Here is a 17,624-nt window from a genome sequence, read left to right as displayed (position 1 = left end):
ATTTAAGCCTTTGAAATACGAATCTTCCGAAGGATAATTTTCAATTCTTCATGATATGACACGCAATCAAAATTAACTCCGTATATTTACACCCATCATTTTAAAGAATGCTTTAATGCTAGCACACTTTGAATTAAAGCCTTTCAATAAATACAGGAAGAAGTAACACAGAGTTTTGCAGATGGGTTTTATGACTTCTTTTTAGGCTCAAAAGTTATGATTACAGCCAATTTTTGAAACCAAGTACCACACGTAGCTGGTGGAAAAAGCACAGAGATAACATTGACAACTACTTAAATTCATCTTCGAGTATTGCCAAATTTTCGAAAGCCTAGTTCTTCCAAATGATACTATTCATTCTTGCATATTACATGCATGCATTGAAATTTTGCTTTGAAATACATTTTGACCAGTGTTTCAAGCCACAGATTGCAAGGTATCTTAAATGTCATGTATGACTTGGTCAGCATTTTTCTACAGCTTCTTCTTGGTGACAACTTTGAAAAAAGATCCAGATCTCAGATTCTGGTCTCAAATATATAAAAACCTCTTTTAAAAATCTCTCAAATTCAAGGGTCCTATGTGTTTAATGAAATATTCAGAACAGGTATGAGGCCAAAACCAAACTTTTCCATACAGAGTTTTTCTTTCAAAAAAGTTTCTTTTAAACAAAAACATAACTAAAGCAAAATGGATGACATCAGAGTTTACTTTTCTAAGGTTCGTACCGGTTTTTCAACTTCTGTACTAGCATTCACGTATGCAAGTATAATGCAATTTATATGTAGAATGAAGAAGTTAATACAATTACAACTCATTCATTTTGTAGCCAAATCAGTGTTAATTAAACAGGCTAATGTGTGAAAGGCTAGATAAAAGTTGCACCTTACAAAACCAAAGCAGATGTTTTAACTTATAGTTTTAATATAGCAATCAAAGAAAATTCCAAATACTGTACAGTGAAGTGTAGTATAGTACACTATATACTGTTATAATACACTATTGTTACATTACAGATAAAAAAATCAAATATAATTAGTACAGCAATCACAAATAAAACAAACCAAACTGTGCTGGATAACAGCCAGTACTGTGAAGATGGTATAGTTTCTATGCTAATTTATTTTTAATTCAACATGTAAAGCACTTACTGTTTAAAAAGATTTGTTTTCTAAATATATACACTATTTTAATTCTTATTTATACATTTTAAATAGCATTCCCTCCTAAAAGTGCACTCTTTCCTTTCTTGGCAATAATCCTCATTAAACGTAAAATAATTCTGAAAATACCACTCTTGTTTCAACCTTTTATTGCTCAACCGCAGGCATAAGGGCTCAGAGGGAATCCTGCACTCTAAAGATCTTAAGCAACTTCTTCAATTTTAAGAAGCTAAACTGATATCCACAAGCAAAACAAAGAAACCACTTACTGTTGTTTTTTTTTTTTAACAGAAGGATCAACTTCATATTATTATTATTATTTTACAAAAGCGTGTAGATTCTGCTATTTGAAAATGGGAGCCAAACAAATGTAGAGATAACAGTGGCATCTTCTTAAATCATTCATTTTTCATACATTTCAGATCAAGCATCGCTCTCCCAATTGTAAGCATACTATGACTCTTATTACCTGGCATTTTCGGTGCATTGAAAAAGTAGCATGCAACTCTGCTAACCTTGTGACGGCGACAATAGATTCTCCTTTTTGAAAGACTGTAAATTAAGCATTTTGGTCTTGAAAGTATGCCTGCTGTAGAGGGTTGTTAGCATACAGCCTTGCGGCACCGTGCCTCTGTGGCGCTGCTAGAGCGTTCTGTCGGTGCCAGCGTCTAGCTCCCATTTTCTGTCTATCAGAAGACTAAAACTATATGGGATTCACAAAACCAACAATATACATTGCTGTTTTGTGACCGTAACAGTGAAGATATCCCAAATATATTTATATGATTTCATTTGAAAAGCTGTTATTTATTTTCTCTCACTGAAATGCAAACAATTCACAGAGAAACAGCAATATCAAAAAGTCAACCTTACTAAGCAGCCAGCCATGTGAAGTAGTAAAAATCTTGCATTTGCCTGGAAAACTGATCTGTTCTCCTGAGGTTTCCCATATGCTCATCAGCAATCTAGTTAATTCTCTTCTTTTTTTAATCATCTCTCGTCTAGCTTATACATACTAAGCCATAGTAAAGTTTAGGATTTCCAAATAATTTAAGTCTTGTTTGCCATGAGACACTCTGTAGAAGGTGGTTGGCCCCTAGAGAACAAAGTAATCAAGGCAGGTACTCAAAAATAATTTAGAAGCACGGCCTAAGTCCAGAGGCAATTCAGTAGCAAGAAGTTGGGGGTTTGTTGAGAAAGGGAGGCTCTTCACGCCATTTGAGAAGTCCTACTGACAGGGCTTCGCACCCACAATGACTCAACATCTTCCCTGCCCTTGTACCCCACCACCATCTGCCTGACTCGAACAGGCAGATCTAACAAGCACGCTGGTGCTCCTAAGACAGGCATACAGATTTGCCTCAACTTACGTTTGCACCCACTGCTAGCAATCAAATGAAACGTCTCTTCAAAACTTACACTTCAGTGTTCTTTATTTCACTTCTCCTGTACAGTTACACATCTCACCGGCATGTAGATGAAGTTTAGCTTCACTTGAGAGTATCAAAAGCCGTCTTTCTCAAAAACACTGATATTTAAATGCATGAGAAAGCTACGTGAAATAAGAACACCGCAAAGAAATATGCACAATCCTGCTTTACACCAGAGGAATTCACGTCAGCGGATCTTGTGATTTTGACACCACCTTACCATTCCTTTTTGAGACCATTTTGTTTTAGGAACTGGAGAGTTCTGATCTACATGACTTGAGTGGACCCGAGATGACCCTAAGGGTGAATCGAACAGAGCTATTATCTGTGTCTATTTCTATTTAGGTAAGAAGGAAAATGTCCAATTACTGCTGAAATGGGAAGTGTGTCAAATTAAACCAAGCCTTCCTCTTTACTCAGTAAAAGGCACACAAACTTCTGTAGTCTTACCAGAAAGGCATGAAAGAAGTAAGCAACTTCCCTTGAAATAAGGATGATGTGCAAGAAATATTTCAATTTATTTCAAACTTAGAATTCTCTTATATACACTGCCTGTGTTTTTTTTCAGCTGAGGAAGACTTCTTTTTTCTAAAGAAAATGTTAAAAATGTCTAAGTGATAGTTACCTTGTCTAAAATGGAAGAGATCCAGGAGATTCCTCAGCCTCTCCTGACTTAAACTCCTTCTCAGGAACACGCCACTGCTTCTAAACATCACACTGTGACAAAGCACAAGCCTCTACGCAACATTTTCTATATAGAAGTAGCCTTCAGACAGCTAGACTGATTCATGGGAGACTAAATGTTTTCAGAAGTCCTGGCAGGCTTCCAGCTGCTGCATGTGCATCCTGTTTCTCATTGAATAAGCCCTGCCAGTTAATCAGTGCATCAGCAAGGGCAGTTCTGGTGAGCCAAATTACTTCATACATTCCAAGCTTCCAAATTGCTAACTTACAGGTTAGCACCTTGAGATCTTAGAATTTTTCATTTATTTGTGAAAAGGCGATTCTTATTTTTTTACCTAGAAGTAGTGTACTAAATCATAAAATATTTATTCCCTCTACATAAAAAGTTAACCAACAGAGGCATTTTAATTTCCTTTGACAAAACAGGGGCTATTCTTTAAGTGACTTGCTTCAGTTAATTTTGACATACAAAAATAAATCCTCCCTCCTGGGACTTTTTATCATACTAATGCTTAGAACTGTTTAAGTGATTACAAATGTAAAAAGTGAGGAGACTTTTCTGAATACAAACATATACAATACAAACAACATTTGTGAACTGGTAAAAACCCACATGTGCACAAACACAGACTTCAATATTTAAATGCTCTTAATTCCTTTGAAGCTGTATTAACATCTTTCATCCATTCAATGTTATTTTACCATTAGAGGAAGCAACAATAGTGCACTTAAATATGACTATGGAGATAGGAAGCAAAGTGCGGTATCAGATACACATTCCACCCTTAGGCAGCAAGCACAATGGCTGCTTCTCAAGAACTAGCACTGCAGGTCTGATGAACATGCTACTTAAGTGGATACCAGCTACATTATCACTGATGCAGGGAAATCTGCATCACACACTGAAGTGAGGCTAATAGAGGTGGGCAGGCTTTATAGACACTGAAACAGCATGTAGTCCTTGTTTCCATGGAGTAAACAGTGAGTTTTCAAAAGCTCAATTATCACTGAACACTTTAGGGTAATGTATGTTAGAGAGTCATTTCCTTCCAATAAATTGTTAATTTGCTCTGAAGAGGACAGCTGTTATTTAATTTTTGCCATTACTAACCAATGCTAGTAATCAACATCTTTTAAAAAAGACATGGATTCGCTGTTGAACATTTGTTGTTTCTTGCAATTGCCAACTCCTTCTCTCCTGTAGCTGTATTAAAAGTTGCACAACCTCTGACCAGCTCGGCATTTGGGAGGAAATAAAAACACGCTATCACTTACTAACAGAGCACCAAAATGGTTGCGTTGGCTCAGACAGCCATGCATAACCACACCACATTCACTTTATCTTCATCATACACTACGTAGCCTTTTTTCTAACTTGCTTAAACTGACGATATGCAGAAATTAAGAGAGTTTACTAAAGTTACACTTATTCCAAGATTTCTGACAAGCGTATACAGCTGTATGAATGAAAAAGTTTTTAAATCGGAGGAAGTGCCAGCACAGTGTAATTAAAGTACTGTATATGCTGCATTATCAAATTTAGCAGAAGTTTAGTTTCAGTTGCTTTTTGAAATGTATGTATAATTCATGTTTATAGTGTATTTTTGAGTGGAATTAAGTACCTGGGACAGGATTAACTTTGTCACGTTTCTAGTTTTGCCTGTTCTAGCCTTTCCAGTAACCTTAAACTAGCGTGGTAAGAACCTTGCATGGGTTTAAATTTTAAGACTTTTAAGGAATTAAAAATTACAAAGAATTTTCAAGAACCCACATTTACAGCAGATATTCATCTCAGTGCATTTCCTAATAACTAATTTACAGGTAACAGAGCCAGCCTGGGCAGCAGTATGGTAATATTGAAAGCTATTGCCAATCACACACTTGCTTATCATGCACTGAATAAGATGATATAATCTTTGACATACATACAAGATTTAACAACTAATCACTTTGTGTGGCCCAGCCAATAAACATTACATTTGAACAGTAATTTCTTCTACCCTTATTAGATTTTAACCTATCAAGAGTGATCCATTGGCTCAGTTGCGTTAGTGATTCCTGCATCTTGACTATCCATCTCCTCAAGCTCCTCAACAGAATTTCCCTTTTGTGCTTTAGACCTTGCAGGGAATGTTGTTCCCACAGAATTCACCACGTTACCATCAGTTGATTCGGTATTCAAGTGTTCAGTACCACCTGGTGCAGAAAATGGTTCGGGTAAGCCAGCCTGAAAGCTCCCAGTTTTAGCAGTTGAACTCACTGCCTCTACTTTTCTTTGAGATAGATCAACTGATGCTGACTGCTCTGTATTCTGATCCCGCAAATGTCTATCCATTGAAGCCTGAATAGAAGAGACCATTTCCTGCAACTTTTTTCTCTGTGCCTCAATCAAAGTGGGGTCAAGCTGCCTGCTGTCTCTCATTGTCACAACTCCCGGAGCAATTCGGATAAGCTCGCTGTTACCCGAAGCAGCTGTGAATACAGAAGGCTCAATTTTAGCAGAAGGACTGAAGTCCGTTTCTGTGCTAGGCTTTCTCAAAAGTGGTGTCTCCCTGGCTCTTTGATCATGCTGTTGACTACTAGATGCAGTTCCTAGGGAATGGCCCTTTCCTTGAAACGCAGTTATGTTATGGAGTTGTTCAGATTTCTTTTTCACTACTCCACCACTACCCAGCTTCAGCATTCCGTGCGAAGGACTTGCTTCCCTGCTTCGTGAAGTGGCTTCTGCTCGCACTTGACTTAAGGCCTCTTTAACCAACTCTTCAACGTCAGGACCAATAGGAAAGTGCCCTGCAGCATCCACACACAGCTCTAATCTGTCTTCTGCTGCATTGTACACAAAGTTTTTACCAGGCAGATGAGGAAAAGTACAGTGCTTGCCATCAGCCAAACCTATAAAGACAGAAAAAGTTATTCAAAGTGCTAACATATTTTAAGGCACGCTCTGAATACACAGTAATTATTGTATTTAAACTTATTGCATCAAGTAGGTAAAAACAAACACACTGAAACCTACTACTGTGGGAGAAAAACAATTTAGGCTTGTATGCCGTATGATAGCAATCACAGTATACCCCTAAGATGCCGCTGCCTTCTATGGCGATTCTCATCAAGAGCAGGACTGTAGTATTACTAGATAAAATAACCACGTTGCTGCGACTTGCTGTTCTAATACAACAGAAGTTAAAGAAATAGTATATGCTTGCAGTAACACAAAGCAAGCCAAACCCCATCACTACCACCATCACCCCCTGCCCCCAAACCACACAAAACCAAGCAACCAACCAAAAAAATCCAGAACACTGCCAAAGAGCACATTTCAAACCACTGCCTATCTGGAGAAGTACTATTTAAGACCACTTCCATACTAGTTAGAATTGTAGTAGGATTTCAGGGTGTACAACTGCTGCTAAGCCTGAGGAATTTCAAATTTGCTGTTTGTCATCTTTTCAGAGAGGAAGTGTTGCTAGATAAACAAAAGTGTTCCAGGCTTACTATATTTAGTAGTCCTGGAGATTATAACTACTAACCTTTACAAAACAAACACGAGGCATAATATTTTTGATCTGCTGTATGTTTCATTGTCCCACTTACAATTTGACCTGTCTGCTAAAATTGAGAGTTCACTAGACAAATTTAAGTTCTGAAGCTGCTCTGTGTCAAAAATGGGCAACATCAGGGTTTCCAGTTTATCACCATAAAATACAAAATAACTCTTTCAACTCTTGTCCCATACAGGTTGTGGTAAAAGCAGTAAAGTATCACTTCAGTGATGATGGCTTTCTGTGAGTTAAAAGCTATCTGCAGACGAAAACTTGGCTGCAACAACTCTTTTCACTTCAGTTCTATCAGCTATGCAAGGAGAGCTACAATAAAAAAATCACTTTTTAAAAAGTGCTAGGAATTAATGGGATTTTTCCTCATATTCTCTTATAATTCTTGAAGAAAAACATCAGAAATTATGCAGAGGGGAAGAAACACGAAAGGCAAATCCTATTTCTGTGTTATTGAATACAATGCAGTCAGAACAAGTATTCTGGGCATCAATAAAAAAGGTCACTCCATTTGAAACGTTCTTAAACTGTTTTTATACTGATGAACCACCTGACTAATCTCACTCACCCTCCACAGCTTCTGATTCACTTTTACAGTTGAAAAGAATCTACAGATGAGATTTTATTTCGAGAACTTGAGACACGTAGCTCCTTTTTTGACATATCCATGGGAACCAATAACCAAACAGCCAAAACACACAGAAGAAAATTTAACCCCAAACATCTATCCATCTAACTTAGCCTGAAGATCATATTTTAACTACATAATGTACCAGCTCAACCTTCATTTGCAAAAGAGAGCTGTAACAGCTTCTATGATAGACCAAAACTGCCTCTGAAATTGCAATCCTAAAATCTCAAAATAAGATCTTAAACGAGATCTACTAAATCAAATTTCAATTAACAGTACCTACACTTGATAGAAAGCTTTGTTCCAAATGTCCAGTATAATAGTTGCATTATTACATTAACTAAAATATTACAAATAGGTAAGGAGCTTCTTTAAGTGGGAAAAAAAAATAGATTGTTGCACACTGTAATTGTTTAATGTGGAAATTTAGTAGTTCATAAAACGTTAAAATCATACAAGTATGTTAATGCTGAAATAGTAATTTTGCCTACTAAGGTAGTGTAAAATACCTGAACACACAGAAATGCAATAATGTTCAAATACAGAATATCATCTCCCACGGCCTTAGTTCTTACATTGTCAGTTGGCAAAAATGACTTTTAAGTCAGGCATTTTCTGTGAGTTAATGACCAGCTGGATTCAAATCCCTTGGATTAATTTCAAGTTCTCAACTCTGGCTAGTCATTAATCAGTCCAAAATGTCCTTTCCCTCAGGTACTGTTTAAGCTAATTCACTTGCCACAAACAATACACCAGTCTTTACTGTACAAGCATAGGAAAAGAAAGAAAACTAAAAGGAAACAGATCTGCTATAAGACACTTGCATGATAATTCTATTACCTGGGCTAATAATTCAGTGAGAGGTAGTGGGCATTGAGTATATATATATATATATATGAAAATAAACTTTAAATGAGAGAAAATAACTGAATAGTACTTTCTTCTCTAAAGAAACACATGTTATTCTTTGTAGGTAGTATTTGTAAAGCCAACTAAAAATCAAATATACTCTAACTACTTGCTTGATTATTCAGCACATAGTCCAAGATGCGACATTTATCAATGCAAGAAGGGGATGGATAGCTTTGCTTTTGAACAACAGTCTTAGAAATATGAAAGACAAATTTAACCAACCATTGAAATTTAAAACATGCAGTACCCCTGTATAAAATATCTACTAAGAAGCACACTAGAAAGATGAACTGCTTATGCAGGAAGTATTTTAAAGTTTAACAGGAACAGGTCCTATGATCTTCTCTTTGTTTGATCTTTCCAGAAAAAAAAATTAAGAATAATAAAAAAAAAAAAATCACTTGACTTATTGAAGTTGTTTGTATAATTCAGGAAGTTTAAATGGAGATGTATGGTTGTAGAGAAAATTTCAGAGAAGAAGAGATTTAAGTTGAATTAACTAGTCTTAGTCAGATTCCCTAGTCTTAGGCTCTCTGAGGGAACATAAGGAGTTCTACAACATTATGAAAATAAAAATGTACCACGGTAATAAAATAGAAATATATTTATGCTTACAAGTGACTCAATTCCAATTTACAATTTTAAAGATTTGAAAACAGAGGAAGGAAGGGATAAAAACAAAACCCCAAAATACCTGTGGTTTTCTTCATTATGCTGTAGAATACTCCACCCTGCTGAAACAACTGAGGAAGCCCCTTTGCGTAAGACCAAACATCTTCTCCTGTAAAAATCAAACACAATCATTAAACAGACATATTTTAACATTATAAACAATGGCTGAAAATGTAACTCCTTAAATTAAAAGCTGAATCCTCACTCTTTTCTATGCAATTAAGATTTTGAATTTTTATTGCAAATTTACAGAACAGGAGCCCAGGACATTGAGAAACTCTCAGGAAAACATATCATCTGCAGTCAAATATCCTACATGTTCTAGTACAAAGGTTCCCAAATCTGATTTCATCCAAGCTGCAGCTCCTGGTTCTTTGCCAGGCCCTACACGAGTCTCCATTCCCCTCCTACCCATGCTTTCAATGTAAAACTAGGAAATGACTAACACACTTCCAAAATTCAAGCACATACCCTTGCACATTAAAACCTTAATTCTATATCCCCACACCTCCTCAAAACTCAGATCTCAATTTCACAGCTGCCATACAGCAGACTTTATACTATAGCTGAGATAAAAATGTCTGATAAAAATGCACAGCTGTGCACAAGCTGTGTCTGTACCTTGCTTTTCTTGACAGTTAGAAACAAAATACCAACTGTAAGGCCCCAGCAGTCCTGTGTAACTGGCATTTTTCAAAGATGCCAAAAATGGCATTGAAATGTGACAACTTTAAATGCCACTGAGAGGGAAAAAAAATAGACTATGTAAGGAAAGGAATATAAAGAACAAAAAAATTGGGCTACAATGACAGAATATCAGTAGCCTAAAGCACCTGCTAAATCAGTTCAGATCTGCTTTTTTACCTATACCCTTTTCCTCATTTTACTAACCACTTACCTGCTTCAGAGAAGTGACGTGCGATGTAGCCGTCAAAGTAGTGCAAACAAAAAGCACTGATAAATTCCATTCTCCTGATGCAGAAACAACTACTGCACATATGCATTTTCAGAAAAAATTGCTTTTCCCGCTTCATATCCAACATTCAGGGAACATACTGCGATACTTTAAATAGAAATTGCACCCTTCTTTAGGCATCAAAATCTCAATAACCATGTCTCTCAATCTTCTATTAAAATTGGAGAATGTAAATCATCAACTAAAGTTAACTGGATGCACTTACTACTTAGAATAGAGATAGTTGGAATGTGTGAGGCTGTAAAATATTACTTCTTTGCTTGCTGTTAAGAGCAAAATAAAAGTTAAAAGTTATTTTTAATAGCTTCCACATACTGAATATAAGGCACATCTAAATCCCTCCTTGCATTTCTTTACTGAAGATCCCACAGAGTACCCGTGGCTACTCTCCTATCCCACCTGCTTCAGGTGAGAAAATGTTTCACCCTGGTGACAGCGGCATTATGTGCTACGTTATTCTTTGAAACACTTCACGCCACTCTCCACCTTTTCTGTTTCCCTTCCCCGACAGACACAGGACTCCGTACACTCCCCTGCTCCTCCGTCCCCCCACCAGAAGGATTCGCTGCTCTTCAGGTGTTATTCAAGTCCCCATTCTCTATAAAAAGTGCATCTTCATCCTGTTTTGTCTTTAGACATTTTAAAGACAGGAGACCTACACAATCTGATTCATTTTAAATGCATTCCCTTGAACCATATATGCTCTGGTTCATTGCATTCATTTGCACATCAAGCTCAGATTTGGCCTTCACGTCCTAGCAAGAACACCCAAGTAAAACCAACTACTCATCTTTCTTATTTTCCATGATCTACTGAAGAAGGAGGTCTTGTCTTTGACTTTATCCTGATAACTCCTCTCTACTGACTTGCTAATAAATTTGAAGCTCCTCTCTAGCTCTCACTGACCCACTAAAAAAAAAAAATTAAAAGAAGAAAAATTTAAAAGGAGCATTCTCTTTTCTTCCCCACTATTGCCACCACTTTCCCTCTTCTTCAAACAGCTGCATGGAGGGAGGACAATTATTGCTGATAACACACTCTCACGTTTTTGCTATTTCAAGAAGTGTTCACTGCTACCCTGCATCCCTATTCTCATTTACATTTTGAAATACACATCCCGGTACACAATGGTTCCAGAGTATCACTGCTGTAGCTCTTCATTTTCCCCCAAGCAGCAGCAAGCTGAAGTCTTCCTGATGGTTTAAATACTGCTCACAGGAATCAAAATAACCACTACACTGATAAGTAACAGACCAGAGTCATCAGTCTACTGAAGCTTGGGGAGGCCACAGCCAGCAGCCACGCAGCGGCCAACTCCATACTAAGGACTCCTATACTGCTGCATCTTGCAATCCTTTCTTATTTGAAGGATTCCCTTCCACGAGACAACCACCAGGCTTTTAGAAGAAGCCCAGTTTTACACATTAGTGGCATTCTCCAAGGAAAGATTCCCTATTCCCTCCAGGCATGATTTTTCAAGCCTTGCACCAGAAAAGCATCGTTGTTTAGATAGCCTTTTATGCAACACTAACAAGGACTACATGCAGAAAAGTATGGAGAGCGGGGCTCACGAAACAAAAGCATCAGCCACTGAAAGAAATACAAGCTAACTATGCTGTTTTGATAAAGAGATCTCAGACTGGAACACCAAAAAAAACCCACAATTACAACTGGACTTTCCCAGATCAGAAGAACTAGTGTGTGTGATTCAACTAACCTACATTTGTGGTTTGCACATTTTTGTTGCTAGTTGGGTTATACTGTTTGTTTTGGTTTTGTTTACCATGGGAGTAAGATGCTGATAGGTCACAAGTTAATTTGAGCGATCATTTAGTTAGATTAAAAACTCCCTCAAGACACTACATTTATCAAAGAGATGATGTTCTCTGCACTGTTCCCACTCCAGCACACATTCCCTCAGACCAGACCTCAGCCCCACAACATTAAGGTATGGCAGCAAATGAAGACTATCCTACCCACAAGCATGCCTCCTACTGCTGAAAAAGAGCAGCTGCAGACTAACTTACGCCAGTGGAAGCCCAAGACCGTCACTTTGTACAGCAGAGAGGACACATAGAAGTGCAAAACCACCCAAAAGCTCAGTTGATAAACGTAGGTTACAGGGAACTAGAGTTGGCTTAAAAACAAGCTGTTTAAATCCAAGCAAATCCTGGTATGAATTAATACATTTAATTTAAAGCTGGCTATTTTGATTTCTTGTGCACTGACAAATTCGTCAATGCAAAACAAACCGATCCAAACAGATTCATCCTTGGCTTGCGTGTATCCAGAGTGCTTCTGCATGGGTGTATGTAAAATCAGTTTAAAAATACAATGGTTTAACTATGTTAATGTAAAATTAAAATTCCTTTAGTCATTTCCTTATAGAATTCTGTACTTTGAGCTAAACAAAAATAGGGGAGAAAACATTATGCATGATTTTTTGTAAAGCTAAGTATTCCAGAAATTACAGTATCTAATTTCCCAAGGCTTATCTTTAAGTTATATACATAAAAAATAAATAACATGGTCTAAAATTTTAATAAGTTAACTAGCTGAGACCAGAAAGGAAAAATTCTAGTAACTGAAATATGAAAGAAGCATCAAGTCAGCCTACAGGAGACCCTGTATGAAAGAAAAGCTTTAAGCATCCAGAATTAACAGTTATAGATGTTTGAAGACACACTTTCACTATGGGCATTGGGGGGGGGGGAGCGTGTCTGGCCTAGAGAGCTATTTCAATAGCATCTCCCCTCTACACATTCTAATCTGACTGTATTAGATGAATGCTTTTAGCAGAACAAAGTTACAGCAAAAGCACGCAGGATAAGCTGACTCTCAGAACTCTGCAGCATTGGTTTTTAGCAGTACAAAAACGTAACTGAGAAGCACTGAGGCCTCTTGTCCCAGAAAGGCTGAATATACCACCTCAAGGAACTGCCACCCCAACACTCTTAAGAAAGTGCAAGGACTTAAGAAGTTTCTTAGAGTTTGCTTCCCCATTGAAAAATCACAGTTGTAAGTAGTCAACTGTCTAGATTTTTTCCACAAGTATCTTTGAAGGGAAATTAATTATTCAGTAGCTGCATAGGTTGTTGTAACTGGTTGGTTTATCATTTGCTGACACTTTTACTTCTATTAGTCATGCAAAATGGATGCAACCAGAGAAGGGTGAGGTAAATTCTATTCTAACCTGTGCTTCGAAAGCAGAGTCTAACAGCAATGAGAGTCAAAGACAAAAATTGATATACAAGAGCAGCTCACAGTTTATAGATAAACACTTGTAAAAAAAATGAGACACCTCAATGCTGAAGTCACTGAGATACTTTTAAAGCGCCTCCAAATTTTTTGCAAGCCAGTAACTACATTTTCAGCAGTATTTCCTCAAAACAGGAAAGCAATCTTTTAAGCTTCATCTCAAAATTAAGACAGCTTTTGAACCTAACCTTTTCCTGCACTTTGGAACTGCAGTGTAAATGTCAGTGTGACAAGGCGGCTAGTGATTCAGCACAATATCTTGCAAGAGACACAGGAGTACACAATCGGGCTTGGAAAGGAATCAGAGTTCTGCACGATGAACTTCTGACATACCACTCTGTGATTATGTAATTGTTTCGTTTCTGAAACATCACATGCTTCAGCCACGCCAAATCCCTCCAGCAAAAAGGAAGGCTCCCATAAAAAAAACCTGTAAACATTACGATTCAACTGGCTCATACAGCGAAATGTATGATAATTACTGTTCTACTTCCTGCCAGTAAGCAGCAAGAACTGTGAAACCTGATGGAGAAAGTACACAAATGAAGGTCCAAGTCTCCCGAGTCCAAATATGAAAATAAAAACCACAGGCACCTGAGTAAAGTCCTTTCGTCTTCAACTATTAACAGTTAGTCAGATTTATATGACTGACGATTTACAAGCATAGCTTTGCAACCCTATGTCCACCTTTGGGATTCAAGCCTGTGTTTAGCTTCTTTCAGTTTCTCTTCTGCTTACATTCTGAAATAATACTTTTCACAGCTCTTTAAAAAGACCAGATTTTCACTTAAAATTAGCAGATTAGCTAAGGATACAATGGTGTGTTGATTTAATTAAAACAACACAACTTCCTGTGGGGAGAAATCCCAGGACTTTATCCTACTACAAAGGTGATAACTTGGTCCTCAAACTTCCAGTGAGCAGACATTCAGCGTCCCCTTTTCACTTCTGCTCTGAATTTATTTCCTGAAATCTGAGGGAGATGTAGGAAAAAAAGAGAGCATGTAGCTCACACACATACACATCAGATGTGTGCCTAATGAGAGACAGGAAAAACAGAGAGAGAGACAGACAGAAGAAGAAATGCAACAACTTCTAAACAGCAATTTTTAAAAGAGGACTTTATAGCAAAGAAAGAACAAGTATCTCCTATGCACATTTTTAACACTCAACAAATCACTGACAGCATGTTAAATGTTATTCTAATAGAGGAATGAAGGAACTAACCTTCTCCATGGTTACAGAGAGAAAAAAAAAAAACGATCGGTAGGTAACTACAGTTTGTAAAATGTTATCTTCTACTTAAGAATACAATTTTAAAGTACAACTTGAAGTCAGCCTTACCCATTAGTGTTGCTAGAAGACACAGAGAATACATCTCCTTATCGACTTGCTCTTGCAGTTCCTTCGATGAGATTTTACTAGTCACAGCAACATCTTCATGCTTCACGGCATGGGCCGAGTGTGCTGAAGCAGACTGCCTGCCTTCCTCCTTACCTTTCAGGATTTCTATCGCAATCCTGTCACCATGTTGCAAAGGAACAGGCTCATTTTCCATGCCTTCTTTGGGAGGCAGCAGCTCTTTAGGAGGAAAGCCATAGCGAATACATTGCAAATACGGAGGAATATTAAATTCTCTCGCTATGCTTTCCTGTAGTTCCAAGAAGGTGGTAGTGCACTTCAGGGTAAGCATTGACTGCCTCCCATCATTTGTGGTTATTCTAATTTTCTTTTCTTTTGTAGATGTTGGAGAATACGGGGCTTTTGTTGGTGTAGCAGGTGCAGATGATGGCCCCTCACGAACAGCCCCAGGAGAAGCAGTCCTAGGTTGCCCTTTATGCTCTTGTTTCAATTTTTCACTTTTCCGTTTTTGCATTACAGAAGCCTGGTCTGCAATGTTCTGCTGAATAGTTCTTTCAGCTTTGCTCATATTCAGCTCCTCCTTGTGCAAAGTTTTTGTCTTCTGCCCAGTCAAAATAATTTTGGTTGGAAGTTGCGACTCTAACTCTTGTCCTTGCTGTACATCGTCAGCTCTTTGGGCGTGAGCACCATCGACATTTACAGGGGTATAATCATCAGGGTTCTTTTTGGCAGTTTGATGCAGTATTGTGTTGACAACCTTCTGAACAAGAATCTCACTACCAAATTCACCAGGGAAGTGCTTGGTAACAAGTTTCATGGCGACGTCATACACGTTGCTGTTCAGAGATGTGTCGCTTTCATACTGGAACCAGTAGACTGTCTCTCTCACCACTCTTCCACCCCACTCTAGAGTAATGGGAAAAGCTTCAGGGAGATTATCGTATTCTTTACCTTCCCAGTAGTGCTTGAATCCACAGCCACATTTCCCACCTGTAGACCTAGTATTGGTTCTGTCTCCATCCAAATACGAAACAGATCCATCTTCTCTGACACGACGCACTAAGTTACCATGACACCAGTTACAAGCAGTCAAACTACTCAGGCTATAGTCTGGTACCAGCACATCCTTTGCGGGGTTGTAAGAACACACCAAACTGTTCAGGGGAAAACTGTAATTTTTGTCAGGCCTTAGTTGGCCATGGGTACTTTTTGCCAGGTTATAGAGTTTCCCCCCAGGAGCCAGCCACTCCGGAGGAACGTGATGCTCTGAAAGGGCCCCACAGATGAGGCACCTGTGAAGGCGGTTGTCCATCACTGCTTTTTTGGCAGCTGCAGTGACTTCTTCAGGCTGGACTCCTATTACACCAGTCCTTCTGTAGAAATACTGATGTACATCAGCTACAAGACTGGGATGGATACCGTGCTTACTCATGAAAACCTCCTCCATTGCAGCAACGAGCCTCATCAAGTACTTATCTTGCAAACTTCTGTCTCCTCCAATAACACAACCACCGTCCTCCTCTAACTTGATGTACTTTTTGATGAGGTCTTGAGGAACTCCCCAGGCTTTAGGAAGTAGCTTCCTAGGCAGTTTAGGTAAAGCAGCACCTTTAATTCCAACTAGAGGAATATAATGGTTACGTCCTGAGCTACTCCATGCAATGCAGATCGGCTTGTTCAACATGCCATCTTTCCCCATGCATTTTTCTAGAGGTACCAGGCCAGGGAGGAACGTCGCTGAATAATCTCCGGAGCTTCGCATTCCGCTCAAGGAGTCTAACAGGATGATAGGCCGGTGAAGCACGTTGGCCAGACCAAAGATGTGAATATTCCTAAGGCCCATTGGCACACCTTCTGGAGGAACAAACAAAGGGTCACATTCGTTGATGATGTCCTCCCACTCTGCTGCATCAATAAAGTCATGGAAAAGCGCCTTGTAGTGACTCAGATTCTCCTCAAAATGCTTCTTTAGATTCTCTCGCAGAGCGTGCCAGAACAGTTCCCTGCCAACAAGCGCCCGCGAGACTGCGTGGACGAGGCAGTGGCCATCACCATCCACGTGGACAGGAATGAGGCACTCCTGACTGTTGTTGGCCTTCTTGATGTCTTCCAGGGTGTCGTGCAGGTAGATGAGGCTGCCAGAGCGGTCCTTTCCGTAACCGATGGTTTCAACGTGCTCCGGCTCAATGAGGAAGGCGCGGTCACCCAAGAGGGAGCAGTCAAAGATGTCTCCCTGGTTCATCTCTGTGAGGAGCTTGGCTTTGCCCGTTTGCTTATCCATGCCGTAGCGGGCCAGGATGGGGGCCAGGAGCTTGCAGTGGTAGTTGGAGAGGCCCATGACTTTGACGAGCTCGGTGTTCCTGCGGGGCGGGCCGGCGCCACTGACGCCCAGCAGCGCGTTTCGCAGCAGGTTGTGCAGCACCAGGTCGGGGTCCGTCACCTCCTCCACGGCCAGCAGCTGCCGCTGCTCGTGGCGCTGCCCGCAGTCCGTGCACTCGATGCTGCCGCTGCTCTGCGGCCCGTGGGCCGGGAAGAAGAGCCGCGCCTGGCATTTGGGGTCGGGGCAGGTGCCCGAGAAGATGCGCCGGTCCCGCTTCTTGGAGGCGGCCGGAGGCGGCGGCTGCGGCTGCTGCTGAGGAGACGGCGGCGGCGGCGGCGGCGGCTGTTGCTGCTGCTGCGGCCGAGACATCGCTCCGCTCTGGCCGGGCTTCACCCCCACCCGCGCTCCTCCGCCCTCACAGGCTCATCCCCTGCGCCCCGGCGAACGGCCGGCGCCTGACAGATGCCGCCGCCGGTGCCGTCCGCCAACCGCCCATCCACCGAGCGCCCTCCCGCTGCTGCCGCTGCCGCCGCCGCCGCTCCGCGCCCCCACCCCCGCCTGCCCCCCCCCCGGCAAACGCGGAAGCCGCCGGCGCCGCCGCTTACTGCCTCTTCGCTGCCTTAGCCGTTGCCCGCAACGCAACGGCCTCTCGCACTTCCACG

At 40.1% G+C, this 17,624-nt stretch overlaps 1 protein-coding gene across 1 annotated transcript; it reads right to left on the bottom strand.

Moving 5' to 3' along the window:
* Window positions 1-904: 904 nt before the first annotated feature.
* VCPIP1 (valosin containing protein interacting protein 1) lies at window positions 905-17,514 on the bottom strand. The gene is made up of 3 exons (XM_009471656.2): window positions 14,625-17,514; window positions 9,069-9,155; window positions 905-6,169 (listed from the first exon to the last, which is right to left on the bottom strand). Exons 1-3 carry the CDS (start codon window positions 17,329-17,331, stop codon window positions 5,298-5,300), a joined length of 3,666 nt encoding a protein of 1,221 aa, XP_009469931.2. The 5' UTR covers window positions 17,332-17,514; the 3' UTR covers window positions 905-5,297.
* Between the last annotated feature and the right edge of the window lie 110 nt (window positions 17,515-17,624).

The sequence above is a fragment of the Nipponia nippon genome, unplaced genomic scaffold, assembly GCF_047370975.1.
Source record: "Nipponia nippon isolate SJK-2023a ecotype South Korea unplaced genomic scaffold, ASM4737097v1 scaffold_1, whole genome shotgun sequence".
In the NCBI taxonomy this organism is placed as follows: domain Eukaryota; kingdom Metazoa; phylum Chordata; class Aves; order Pelecaniformes; family Threskiornithidae; genus Nipponia; species Nipponia nippon.
The sequence above is the reverse complement of the archived record's forward strand: the minus strand, read 5'-3'. Positions and strand labels throughout refer to the sequence as shown.

Coding starts and splice junctions, on each gene's coding strand:
- VCPIP1 (XM_009471656.2), bottom strand. CDS start 17,331: ATGTCTCGGCCGCAGCAGCAGCAACAGCCGCCGCCGCCGCCGCCGCCG. Junction 9,156..14,624: donor TCTTCTAGCAACACTAATGG/GTAAGGCTGACT, acceptor TGATTTTTACAG/GAGAAGATGTTTGGTCTTAC. Junction 6,170..9,068: donor CATAATGAAGAAAACCACAG/GTATTTTGGGGT, acceptor CTGTCTTTATAG/GTTTGGCTGATGGCAAGCAC.